Source organism: Embiotoca jacksoni, unplaced genomic scaffold (genome assembly GCF_022577435.1).
Source record: "Embiotoca jacksoni isolate LCO1_2020_lvr unplaced genomic scaffold, fEmbJac1.0.p SCAF_49, whole genome shotgun sequence".
NCBI classification, from domain to species: domain Eukaryota; kingdom Metazoa; phylum Chordata; class Actinopteri; family Embiotocidae; genus Embiotoca; species Embiotoca jacksoni.
Window position 1 is genome coordinate 706,118 of NW_027185402.1, and position 14,465 is coordinate 720,582.

Sequence of the window (14,465 nt, forward strand, 5' to 3'; positions counted from 1 at the left end):
AGTTTTCAAGTTCAGCCTCATCTGCCTGGAGTGACCTTGACGAGGCTTGTTTTTGGGAGAAGGAACTCAAATGCCACTTAAACCGTGAATGCTTGTCTCAACCCACGGGGCTTATTTTTAAGAAGCCACGGTACTTTGAGATTATTTTTTTTTACTGGGTTGCAGTTTACTGAGGGGTTTTATGGAAAAGAGGATTAGGGAATCATATTCCAACCAGGAGCATAATTGAAGGTGGTGGAGCATCATATATTCAGGAACCAAATTGATGCAGTAACATGAATCCTTCTTTCTGTGCTTAAAATGATGTAAATTCACAACAATCAAAGCACAGGTGCCTAAAATCATCCTTCACTCTAATGTGAAACTAAATGAGCTTTTAACCCAGCATGGTTTTTTCCTGCATTTACTTTCCTAAGCTTGGATTAGAAATAGCTTTAGTGACGTGCTTACATTACATAGAGTGAGCCATATGCTTTAAGAGTATTTGGTATACTAGGAGTAAAGCACTGAAAGATTCCCATCACATCAGCAGTGGGATATTTGACTGACACCTTGCCTCTCCTCTCACAGAACAGGCCCCGCCTACAAAGGGGAGGTAGCTCCGCCTCCCTGCATAACAGCCTGATGAGGAACAGCATTTTCCAGCTGATGATTCACACGTTGGACCCTTTAAGTGAAGGTAAGACAGTCACACAGAAAACAAGTGTCACATCTTCTTTTTTTTATTATTGTCCATTTTCATTTGTCATTTTCAGGTTAAACTCACCTAAAACTCACCATTCCTGTCTTTTTCTCTTGCATTGGTCCAAATCCTCTTTTTGTGTATCAAAATGGATGTAACTAAAAATGTACAACCAACACCGCAAGGCAACTGTTGAACTCACGTTTCCAGCAACAAATAGTTCACACTCCAAATGACAATGTATATAAGCACCCAATGTAACCCGTCAAATCCAGAAGCTCCACCGTGACCTTAGAAACACTTTTGGAGTCCCTGTGTTGTATGCAAAGACTGAATCGATCCCCTTTTTAAAAACAGTTAACATGGGACGAGTTTGAAGTGAAAGATCGTTTCCCTTTAATCCAAGATGAAGGTCATTAGCTTAGCTGAAGGAAATGTAAAACGGCAGTGTCAGTGCTCGGCGCGGCGGATGAATATGTTAATACGCCGGGGGAGGTGCAGTGTCATCCCATTTCTCTACCCACCCTGGAAAAGATTAAGGGAAATCAAAAAAAAAAATCCATGTTTGTAGAGAGTAAAACAGGCAGCAGCGGTCTGAGGAGGGTTTGAGGAATTTCTCATTCGACTATCTATATTTAGCTTTGGTCTTTGAATGGGATGTGGAAGGAGTATTTGATAATGTGATGAATTCTAATCCTAAAAAACGAATATTAATGTTATTCTGTTATTCTGCAGATGATGTCATATTCACTCCCCTTTTTCTTTTAGCTTTTATAGTAATTGATATCAGTTTGTTGTTTGATAGTAAGCTTCAAAATCACTACAAGACAAAATAACATATATGGGACACTTATAAACATAAAACAATGGTCAGACTAAATATTTTCCCTCTTCGGTGATGGCATTAGCAGATGTCTCCTCTGTAGTGACTCATTTCAGCTTTCTCTGAAATGACTTCACTTTCCTTGAAAACCAAAACTAGAATTAGTCAGCTTAGAAAAGATTAACAAGCTGTGCCAAGACAGGCCTTAAAGTACACATTAACATACATCAAATCTCTGTTGTACACCGAATCCAAGGTGTCCTGTCTCTGGGTGTATTCATCTTTCCATCTCGGTGATTAAAATATAAATCATAGCGTGCTGGGGGAGTGTGAGTCTCGTATATATGTACACGAGAGGGTTCAACATACTCCACCCTGCCGCTCTGCCATTTAATCACATCTAACATGTTCTCCTGATGATTTCTGATGTTGTGGTCTCAGTCACATCTATGTGAAACATCTAAATATTCATGAAGTCTCTATGTGTTAAGAAATGCTTGTTGTTTCTTTTATGTGAATTCAAAATGGTCAAAAGGACAAATTCTGCTTGAGTGTGAAATGAATGCAGCAGATTTGCACCACATTTGACTGATGTGTCTTCTGGCAAACTAATGAGTGGAAATGAATGCACTGAAACAACTACTACAGTGTGACATGACACGAGGAGTGAATTAATTACTGGAAAGAACAAAGGCAACACTATGGGGCTTCAAAATAATACATTCAGATCAGCTGATGTTTGTAGCACATTGGAAAGTTTTCTCCTCCTCTAATGAGCATGTAACAACGACATTAGTCCTGACTGCATTTTAAAATGCGCTCGTCAGATGTCTTATTTGTTTCGAGTGCTGAATCAAGTCATCGGCTGCATTACTGTAGGGGCCCAAAGAAAGGTTGGCCCCGTTCAGACAGCTGCACGTTTACTGATATCATTAATGCAAAGGAGCGTTTTGTTGGTGAGCTCGCAGCGTGGAGAGAGACGAACAGGTGCATCCATCAAAGATGGAGGCTGTGCTGCTTGTTTTTGCGTGCTCTCAGGCTCAAAGTGTAGCTCAGCAGGGCCGCAGGGAGCTGGCAGGACTCCAGCCATACATTTTTCATAGGCATTTCTCAAAATAAGTTGTCCGCACTGAGGGAAAGTCTGAGCTTGCTTTAGCCAGTGCTGGTTAGATTTTACTTGTTAGGCTTTTAGAGTGGGGTTAGTTAGTTGTGTGTGTGTGTGTGTGTGTGTGTGTGTGTGTATATTTGGGTGAGTGTGTCTGTACGCTTTTTCCTGGCTTAAACACACTGACTCTTCACTTTTTAGCCCCCCTCCTCCTCCTCCACCATTTGATGTGTGTTGTGACTGACCAGACAACTTCAATTTGTTGTTATGATTTTGATTTGTGGTTTCTTCACCTTGTACCTCCACAGCATGTGAGTTTAGTTACTACAGACCAGGTCAGACTTTGGTTACAGCGGCACAAAACTGGCATTTGGCAATTTGACATGCAGGAAAAACCCTGCTCATGTTGCTGGATGCTTCGACTGTGTGTGTGTGTGTGTGTGTGTGTGTGTGTGTGTGTGTGCGTGTGCGTGTGGGGATGCATGTGTGTCTGTCATTTTGGGAAATATGAATATTCACTCTGTTACCTGGAGTCAGATTAGAAGATAAATCCCCCCACATGCAACATGTGATTTAGTGAGTGATTTTCTTTATTTTTTATTTTGCACCAAAGCTGCCATTCTTTGTGCTAAACTAAGCTAAGCTGACATTTTCTTGCCCCATTTTAATGCTTAGCTGACCAACGAGAGTGGTACTCATCTTCTCACCTGACTCTGTGCAGCAAAGCCTGTTTCTCAAAACATCAAATTATTCCTTTGAGTTTAAATCATTTCAGTAATTTCCTTGCATGAATAAAGTGCTACTGACTCCTTTTAATTTCACCTTTAACGTACATTTCTCTGCTTGGAATAATACCTATCAATGATGAACTGTTTGCAATCCAACTAAATATCATCTGGATTTATCTTGTCTCTGTTTGTCTTCCTATTTCTCTTTCTTTGACTGTCCGTTCAGAATTTGCTGACTCTGGTGAGTTACTCCTCTAATTTCTGTATCCACCTTCCCCCCCCCCCCCCTTACTCCAAAAACAAAAGTCTGTTTGTTCTCATTCCAACAGCCTGGAGGCTCTCTTGCCCAAAGTGTCCCCTATGTATACATCTCCCGAGCGCCGCCGTGCTGTATGTCAACTCTGTATTGTTCATCCTCGCAAACGCTCTCTCTCTTTCCAGTATCTCATTCTCTTCTGTGGATGCATTTTCCCTGGAAACCCTCTGTGACCATTTCTGCATTGTTTTCCCCCCACTGTCCCCTCTCTCTCCTCTTATGAACTCCTGTTAGTTTGAGCATTTGTATGACTCTTCTCTGTAACACAGGTAGAGGCCCAGAATGAGAGGTTTGGGTTTTCCCGTCAACATTCGTCTCCACGGTTTGTGAGACTGGAGCTGATCATGTTGTGAGAAGGAGATGGGAGTCTTGTGTCCTCATTTGTGCTGAGTTCATGAACTGCTGGGAGGAGGGAGAAAAGTTGTCAGCTGTTTTCTCAGCCCTCCTTACGCCCCCTTCGTCAGATCTCAGAGTCGATACGAGCTTGACAGAGCAATTATAGACTGACGTTTGTTTCCTTTTACAGACTTTTAATTAGCTGTTCCCACCAAACTGTTATGGATTCATGCTCCTTTTAATTCCTGTATTTAGCATTTTAATTTTGTTAAAGAACAACAGCTTTCTGGTTCTTGTTAAAGTTCTCCAGTTTAATAATAGACCACTAAACCTGCATGTTTTTCATCGGCGTGAACTTTATAATAGACCGGTACAGTGAGTTCCAGGCACAAGTGCCCGCATCTCTTTTTCCATCAGTGCGGAGCTACAAACAATATCACTTAGGAGTGGCATCAAATATTGAACTACACAGAGAGATTGGGAGGGAGCTGTGCAGAGTGGCTCTCACTCGACTATCTGAGCCCTCAGCGGATGGCTGAAACAAGCAGCCCAAAACAGCACTCTGAATGCAGGCTGCGTGCATGCCTTTGACTCAGGCCCTTCAATAAGATTTATCACCACGAGATCTGAAATCTGGTGGTGAGTCTGTGCATATCCGAGGCTGAAGTTGACCTCATTATGGAAGGAAACGGGCAATAAACAAACAGTGGGAAACTGATTACACTTTGTGCTTTTTTTTTTTTTTTTTACAACAATCGACCATATTGAGTTGTTTTTTAAAATTTCAAATATCTGACTTTTCCCTCCTCCTTACATATCCGCACCGCTGTGTGAGCCACATTAATATGGCGCCTCGGAGCATCAATCTCTTCGGTTGCTTTCCTGCTGATCTTTAGCTCGCTCAGATAGACGGGAAAGAGGTATTGAGCAAGGGTCACACAAAAGTCCTTCCAAGGCTTCGGAGGAGTCGCAGACGGAACCAGTGGAAAACAGCCTTTGTGTGTGCAAGGTCATTTGGGTAAACCATTATACACACACATACTGGGAGAGAGACAGATTTTTGGGTAAACTGGTGAGACTAAAGAGGGCATGGCTTATTGTCTGTTTTTGATGCAGGAAGGAAATCTGCCAGAAAATTAGGTTTACGTCTGTTCAGACCCACCCAGAATGAAATCAATAAGCTAATGAGGAGACAACAAAGTAAAAAAGGAAATCCAAATTACATTAGTGTCTGTGACAACTTTCAAGTATTTTAAGTGTTCATCCAGCCAACATTTCCAGTCTAGCCCACACTGCTGCCCCCCCCCCCACAGCAGTGCTGACTGTGTGGTGACCCGGGGCTCCATTGATCGCATGGTTCGATAATTAACTCACTGTCACTGACCCCCCCCCCCCCCCCGCCCCTCAGGCAACGGAAAGATATTTTCCATTTATTCAGATATAACATATTGATATTTTACTTTTGGGTGTTTTTTTGTGCCAATTTACAACATTTTAGCAACAGATTATATTTAACACCACAACAATGTTATGTAAGTGTTTAAAATGGTAGCAGATGTATTGAAAAAAAGAATAGCTATTATTCTGTATTTTTAATATAATGAGACATTAATGATGTCTTGTTTCATATACTGTCGAAATATTTCTAAAATATATTTACCTGATAATTAAGTTCTTATCTTTGAAACGAATAATTCAAGTTTTTGTGAAATATACTCATTAGCTTCTTTGAAGAGGCTTTAGATGAGGTGGCTGACATCGCCCTCTTTTGGTCCCTAAACATGAAGCTGCAACTAGCAGCCTGTTAGCTTAGCTTCGCATAAAACCTAGAAACGGGGGGAATTGGTTCACCTGCATCTGTTCAAAGGTAACAAAATGTACATTTTTGCTTTGAACACTTCATATTTAGTTTTTTTTTGGAGTTGTCAGATAATCCGTTGTGAAGTCACACACAACACATAACTTCCCCCCCCCCCCCCCCCCCCCCCCACATAAAATTACAGATTGTAATTTTTACCCTTCAATCTGTTTGGATTAAACAAACAAGGTGTCTGACGTACTGTTGGGTGGCATTTTGAACCTTCAGACAGTCACTGTTTCCCCGTTCATCTAACTCTCAGCAAGAAAGCACAGAAGCGTATTTATCACAACTTTATTCTATTCCTTTATATATTTGATTGTGCACCGTGACCCCCATCGTATCAAGCAACTGTGGCCTTAAAGCCTCGCTGCCCTTAATGTTGTTTTGATATATAATCACACCTCCGGTGTGTTATGTAACTGCGACGAGCCAACCAGCGTCTGTCAACCCATTATCCCTCCGACACCACGATCGCTCACTCTCACACACTCACACACACGTGTCGCAACCCCCTCCCGCCCGCGCCCTCCGAGCCACCCTGCACCGGGTGGGTGAAAGAATCAATGTTAAAAGCCTTTTTGCTTTTGCACAGGCTCTGAATTTCCCTGACACCCCAAACCCCAGCAGACAGAGAGCGGACATGCACACGCACGTACGTACTCACACATGGCTCACCAGAGGTTTAGAGGTCACACCACAAGGACAAGAGGTCCCTCGGTAAACAACAACAAGCATCACTCCCTCTCTCTCTCTCCGGTTGCAGAGGGCAGCAGACGGCTGTGCAGGCAGTGATTGTGCCTCGGGATAATTGCCCTCAGAGCAGCCTCGGTTTAGAGGCCGGCCTTGTCGTAGGAGAGCACTCCAAACCAAAATCGTCTAATCATATGGGATTGAGGCACTTGTCTGGGAGTGCTGCAGATGAGCGAGACATTCTGCAATGAGATGTGTTTTCAGCTCATTAGACTGTGTTTTTAGGGCTGCCAAGTCTCACATTTGGCATGAGATTTGCACCATAATCCTCTCGCATGCGAGCAGAGTGGTCGCCCACTGTTGGACAGAGTTGGATATTAGTCTGAGGGATGTGGGTGTGGGCGTGCATTGTGCTTATGGTACTATACACCTACTATGTACAAAATAGAAATCTGTACTTGTGGACAGAGTTAAGGGATCAGTTTTCTCAAATAAATTTTTTTTTAAAAAACATTCAATTTGCTTAACTTTTCTTTAACCAGGGAATCTCTTGAGCTCTTTTACAAGAGGCCAAAAATGGCAGCTTAGTACAGTTAATAGTAAGATTAAAAAAATAAAAAAAAATAAAAAAAACATTGACAGGCAGTATAGCACAATATCAGAGGTATAAAAAGAGAGATCTTGACTGTTAAATTCTTCATTTGATATGCAGTAGTGATTCAAATAAAGTTTGTTTGATTATTCCAGTGTGTGTAGCAAATACAAAAATACAGATTTACTGAGTTCAAAACAGCCTCTTGGTACTCCACCAACAAGATTATCCTCCCTAATGATTTGGTCTAATGGCTCCATGTTGTCAATGAGGTCCGTACACTCAGCACATACTGAAGTGATGACTGTGACTTTACCAGCTATAACGACCAGAACATTTTAATAGAAACTATTACTTTGATAGTTCCATAAACTTCAAGTTACTCGGCAGGTTGGTTGTTCGAAGCATCTTGGAGAACTTGCTGCAGTTCCTCTGTGTATTCAGGCTGTCTCATTTGCGTGTGTCTCATTATATTCATCCCAGACAGACTGTGATGTCAATATAACGACTCTGTGGGAGCCTTATGATGAAGGACTCCTTGTTCTTGTTGTCGCTGAACATAGTTCTGTATGACTGCGCCTGTATGTTTGTCTGTTGTGTATTAGCAGATGTTTATTGTGGGAATGATAGAAATGTAAACACCCAAAGTGCCTCAAACATTATTTTATTGTACGTACGTGTGTGTGTGTGTGTGTGTGTGTGTGCGTGCGCATGTTGTCTCTCTGTATATCTCTATCAGTCTATCTGCAGATCTATTTATCTGTCCGTCTTTCTCTTTGTCCGTCTGTCACTCTGTCTGTCTGTTTCTTTGTCTTTCCGACTGTCCGTCCGTCTTTCTGTCTGTTTCTTTGTCTGTCGCTATGCAGTGTAATACACACTCACTCATTATGTTACAACAACCTGCCATATTGTGTAATCATATTTGTAGCACACAGACAAAACCTCTCGTTGGAGAAAACCCGTGTTTTAAAAGTGAGTCGTCACTCCATCAGTAATTCATTGGAAGAGCTCTGAGCTGTGAGCGACTTTTTCCAAGACAAAGTGCAGCGTGGGCGGCAGAGGTCCGTGCTCCGGTGTCCCATGTTCTGCTGCCTCACGTTCAGCTGTTGCTGCAGGTTTGAATTCCCGGCGAATTCATCATGCAGATGTGCTGACCGTCTATTTACTGTGACAAGAAGAACTGCTACAGTAAGGGAATCAAATTAATTGTTTGAGTTTCATTGTGGGAATAAAATGCCGAATCATCAAGCCCTTGAATAAGCTTGCGTGCAGAGGAGAGGAGGACTCATCTTTTTGTTGCATGTTGACCCAGTATATTCTCTTCTGACTTTTCTGTTCTGTTTGTTTTCCAATATGAACCTGATTATTTTTTAATGGTGGCGTATTGATTTACCCTTTCCCCTCTCTTTTCTCGCAAATCTTCTCTAATCGCCGTTCAACCTGTGCCATTAGCAGAGTTACTGTAAGACTTTAATGTATTTCACCTGCAATTCAAGCCTTGCTTTGTTTTGCACTTATGCAGCGATGACTCAGAGAGACTCTTTCTTTCTGGATGTCACTCCTTGTCTGCCTGTGTGAGTGTTTGTACAGTATGTGATGTACGTAGAAGCAGCGGACCTGTCTTGTTCTGTCTTGTTCACTCTTTTCCTTTTCTCTGTGTGTTCGTTGCCTTACCCTTGTCTTTTGCTGTGATGTTGTAGAGCTTGGGACTTATGGGAAACTAAAATATTATCACTCAATGACTGAGGAAGGTAAGCCCGAAAGTTTTCACTACTTGATTTTTTTTTGAGTCGGCTTCTGTCATCCCTCTTGGTTTTTTCTCCATCTCCAACCGCACCTCAAGCCCCATTTTTTTTGGTTGTTGTTTGCTTGTGACACACAGTTTGCACAGTTTTGCTTTTAATTTCGACGACCTCTCTGAGATTTCACTGACAAAAGTGCAAATCATAGTGGCCATGCCATTTTTAAACATTTACTTTTTGTTGTCATTTTTAGTTTTTGGCTTCTTTTTTATTTCTGCCCAGAGAATATGTACATACATATCGTGTGTTTCTGTGTGTACTGGTTTTATGGATTTTTATTTATTAGATATTTTGAAGAAATCCAGAAGTTGCTTCTGTTTGATACTTTGAGAATTTGAAGACACTTATTATGCCAGCTGGGTAAAACCACACAGACAAGAACAGCGCACCACCGCCTCTCTGACATTCAGGAAACACAAGACACAAAGTTTCCTTTTTCATTTCCTTTATTTCATTGCCCCTGTTACCCATCTGCGTTGCTGAGAAATGCATCATTCACGCCTCGGCGCTCACTCGGAGGTTCTACTTGCACCAGCAGCGGGTGCACACACCTAAGACGTTCGTTGCTGAATTTGGCAAACTGGAGTGACTCATCCACCCAGCGGTTGCGTAACAGCCAGAGCTGACAGGGAAAATGAGCGGCTGTGTAAGACGGCTCGGGAAGGGCTGGACTTAGTTATTCTTAAAGACTCTGCAGACTTCATCCTGACACAAGCTGTGAGGTTCTGACGATGTGTGCTCCATAAATGGACCTCACAGGAAAAAAGAAAATGGTTCTTACATGACACAAAGTAAGGCCAGTCATATAATCAAGACCGTGATATGTTTTTAATACCAAATAATTTAACTAAATGTATATAATCGGCTTTGTTTTTTTGTGTTTGTGCTCACTTTCATCCACCTTTTAAGGAACTGTTAGCTGCGATTTTTTTTTTCTTTGCCTTTAGAGCTCAACATCATTTGAAGCTATACACATTCCTTTAAAGACTTATTATGACATAGAGATATGTAATTTCCACTGAAAGCCATTTAATATTCCCCATAACAAAGCAAGATAGAGGCTAAATGCACTCGCATCTGAGGGGAAAAAAGAAAGTAAACTCTTGCTAGAGTTAACCAGCTGGAGGATCGAGTGAAATCCATTTGATTTCATGCCAGGCAGACAATTTTAAACTTTGCGCTTTTCAACTTTACTGCTTCTGTAGTACCTTCTCTCTGTTTTTGTAGGTCTTTGTCAAAGTGTTTTCACAGTTAGCCCTGAAACCTCATGGCAGAGTGGGTTTCTTCATCATGAATTAATTTTCTTTCGAATACATACCGCAGAATGCCCACCCCGGCTACTTGTACACCCAAGCAGAGACCTGATGAAGATGATCCGTCACCCATATTTGCATAAATGAACACACGCATATGCGCACACCGCACACACAACCAACAAACATTGACCGGCTAAGGTGAGTGATGTCAAGGCAGAGGAATGTGTGACACCGCCTTGTGAAAAAGTGCCATAAACTGTGTGTGTGTGTGTGTGTGTGTGTGTGTGTGTGTGTGTGTGTATCTTTGTGTGCGTGTGTATGTATGTATGTGTAAAAAAAAAAAAAGGGAGGAAGAGAAGGGAGGGGCTGTTGCCAAACAACAAGAAGACGAAGTGAGAACAAGATGGTGTTTGCGAGAGACGTACGAGTGAGGAAAACAGAAGTGGTGGAGAAACGTAGAGCGCGATAGAGGAGGCAGGAGTCAAGGCCGGCAGTGACTTGGGGTGGTTAATGATTTTGCCAGAAGGTCACAGACATCGTTGACATGGCTGGGTGGAGTACGTATTGACGCGTCACTGTGTCAAGCACTGACAAATCAGCCATGCCCTCGTAAAAGGAGAAAAAAAAAAATTGCATTGATTGCAATTAGGTGGACACACATGCAAAGACAGACACGCACAGGAGGTCAGGGAAAGTGAAAATGGATACATGACAGCACTGAGATTCATGATGCTGAGTAGGGTCTGCAGCAAAAGAACACGCTGGATGAAAAACTTCTAATATGACAAGTTTCAAAGAAAATTACAGCATCTGGATTTATATATCTTCTTGTCTTTGTACTATATTTTTTTTCTTTGTGTGTGAGACGTTTGGTATCATGGAAAGTCGTTGTTCCGCCAGCCAGCAGCCAGTCGTTACAACATGGGCAGAAGTGCTTTGCGTGAGCCGCTGTTTGCAATAACAAGAGGGAACTCTGATTATGTAAGCTGCAAGGTCATGGTTTGGTTAGAGTCGACTGCGTCACCGCATCGTTTTTCCATTATGAATGGATTTATGGAATCAATAAATGTTATCAGCAAAAGTATATTGACCTGTAATTTTTTTTTTTTTTTTTTTGTACATCTACCCAAATTCTCCAACTAGCACAGGCTACAGTATTTTATTTATTCACAGGCTAAAATAAAACAGATATGCTAATGATAAAATCAGACACAATGTCTTAAACCTGTAAATTTGTTCTTTTTGATCTGCTGTCCCCAGCTAAATCTTTGTTTGCTTGTAGTTCCCTGCTGGCCTGTGACATCTCTTGTGAGTTTTTGATCTGAAACGATCCCAGTCTGACCTCCTGAAGGCAGATCTTTTCACAAGAGATTCTCTCCCCGTCTTTGCCTCAGCCAAGGACCGGGACATTGCAGGATCATCAGTATATGATATGCTATGTCATATTGACTCAGTGTTGTTCCAACGGCAGTATGGTGTAAAGCCGCCGCCCTTTTTGTACTGTGCTTTGGAAATGTGACCCATCTGGGGTCAGAGGTGACAACGAAGGCGCTGTGACTGGGATTTGGTCGAGAGGCTTTGAAGATGCTGCGGTTTGCAGCGCATTGTTCCATGTTTAACCACTGTCGTTGTTGTTTTTTTTCTTTTCTATTCTGTTTTCCTTTTTTCAGGTAAATTTCGAGAGAAGGCCTCCATTCTTCACAAGATTGCCAAAAAGAAATGCCAAGTGGAGGACAGTGAGAAGGCCAACGGAGTAGCAAGCCGTTCAGGTATGAAGCTCTTTGATATTCCTCAGATGAGGGGAATAGTTTCACATTTTGGGAAATATATTTATCAGCTTCCTTGCTGTAAATTGAATGGAAGATTCATACCTTTTTTTTGTATTCGTACAGTGAATATAAAACTGGAGCCACTTTGTGAACTGCCATTTTGAAGCTTCAAGTTCGGAATTTCAGCCATCACCATGTTGGTTTTTTGAGCCAGAAGTGACCACCTGTGCATTATAATACATACTACCATACTTTTTGGTATGCCAGAAAAATATTTAGTATGGCCCAATACATGGTATGTCAAATGCAGTATTTCAAAATACCAGGATGACCTAATCGCATCCGGTATGCAGGCCAGAATGCCTCTCTGAATGTTCTGAGCCACAATCCTCTAAACTACACTCACCCACCTATAGCGGAAACCTGACCACACCCCAGGCCCGTCAATCAAATTAGACATCCCCCCCCCCCCCAATATATGGCTCTTTAAGGCCTAATATATAATTAATTACAGAATTATTTTCAGATGGACCGCCAGAACACTGATCAGAAGGAATGTGTTTCACTAATGAAACCATTACGACTTATCGAAAAAATTATTGACTCGTTCATGAGAGAATTAGAATGAAAGTTTATGGACCCAGAAGTTTTTTAGAGCCTGCCCTGCGTTGCCCTTGGTGGTAATGCACTTTAAGGCACTTAGCATTGGTGTAACTTTTCAGGCCCGGGAGCTATGTCCTCTTTTATATACCGTCTACGGTTCAAACATGAGTGGGTATCAATGTCATGTTTCCCCAAATGTCAAACTATTCCTCTAATTATGTGTTACCTGATTATCCACAAAACTTGTCCATTGTCAGCTGGGAAATGCTCCATCCCTCAATGACCTTCAAGGACAAGCGGGTGGAGCTCAAAGATGGATGGATGGATAGTTCTAAAAATCCGTTTTTTGTTGCTGAAACTGCCATCCAACTAAATATGACTTCTATTTCTTATTAGAATTTGTAATTAAAATCATTAATGAGCGTCACATCTGATGTTAAACAAGCATGACATTATCAAGAACTGCCAAATTGATTGCAAGTGTTGTCTTCGAGCAGTATTTAAATCAATCACAGTCACTGCCAAGTGTAATTTATTTGTGTTTTTCACTTCAAAGAGCACAGGACCAAAGAATAGACGGGAGGCCAGAGGAAGCGCTTTTCATGGCCACAATGTAGTCAGAAGCAGCAGAATCAAAGAGAGACGTGGATGTTGATCAACAAGGCAAAATTATGCTAACTGCGCCGCATTAACATATTACCCTCTTAATCGGGATTCATGACTGGTAGTCGTCACAGCATACTTTACTTATCAGGCCTCACGTGTCTGGAAAGTTTAGTCTAATACAAAAATATTTACTGTCAGTATCAGTATGAGGCGCTCATATCCCATTTTTATCTGTGATATCACAGCATCGAAGCGAGGCAGTGAGGTCATGTGTTGGACCGTCGCGGTATCAAGTCACATTATCTATCTGAGAATCTCTCTAATTGTGTCACAACCATACTTGGATTAAATCAATTTCCACAGCAATTATAGTTTTATCATCCGATTACATGGCTTACGGCTCTTTGTATTCTAATAAGGGTTGTTAAGTAAGTCTGGCCTCAAATGAAATGAAGCCATACCAGCCACCACGAAATGATGAGGAAAGATATGAGCCTCAGACATGCCCATATATGTTGATGCACAGAGCACTGCTTTACTTTTAGATCACCATATTTCATATGACAACAACTCTCCATGCATGTATGACATTTTTATTTAGGTTTGTCATATTTCTTTCCACCTAAAATATAAATAATAATTACAACTACTGCATAGGTACCCTTGTATAATGGGTTTCTTGTATTACTCTGTTGTAATAGTGTCATTAAGATACAAATATTAGTCATATCCCACTAGCACAGACTCGGTAACATCCAGCCAATAAATTAGTGCTGAAATTATTTAGTTAATTTACCAAGCAAAAAAGAGAAACTACTCTGGTTCCTGCTTGATAAAAATGTCTACAGTAGTTTATTATTTTTGCAATTATTTTATTAGTTTACTGTAAACCTATAGTGTCGGACTTTTACATATAAAATGAGCATCAATCACATTCAAGCCTTTGCCAAATGATTCCACATAATACTGAATGAAGCTGATAATGAAGACTTCTGCCGGCCGAGCCAGCCAACTTCTGGTTTAGCCATATGCTAACTTGAATGGGGATAAAATAACTCAATCGTGCAACTCTTGTCGATTTTCCAGACTTTACTGTACTGAATGGATAAAATGCTGATAGGGAAACATATGAAGTCATTTTACAGGGTTGTGACACTCAAAACAATTTATTCACCGTTTCTGTAGCTGCAACAGCAGCATCAAAGTCAAATACAGCGCAGCTAATGACGTAAGCACATTAGACAGTGTTTTTGTGGATACTCTCACTGGCAGAAGAACAAAAGCTCTGCGCAGCAG

At 41.4% G+C, this 14,465-nt stretch overlaps 1 protein-coding gene across 6 annotated transcripts in view; it reads left to right on the plus strand.

Moving 5' to 3' along the window:
- Positions 1-14,465, plus strand: part of LOC138210927 (sodium/potassium/calcium exchanger 2-like) — a 45,936-nt gene that overhangs the window by 19,958 nt on the left and 11,513 nt on the right. For 4 of the 6 annotated variants that reach the window (XM_069170366.1, XM_069170367.1, XM_069170368.1 and 1 more), the window contains 4 exons: positions 571-679; positions 3,565-3,579; positions 8,834-8,884; positions 11,862-11,960. In XM_069170366.1, coding sequence (XP_069026467.1) covers positions 571-679; positions 3,565-3,579; positions 8,834-8,884; positions 11,862-11,960 — 274 coding nt within the window. The remainder of the gene's footprint in view (positions 1-570; positions 680-3,564; positions 3,580-8,833; positions 8,885-11,861; positions 11,961-14,465) is intronic. The other 2 variants (XM_069170370.1, XM_069170371.1) reach the window with 2 other exon arrangements.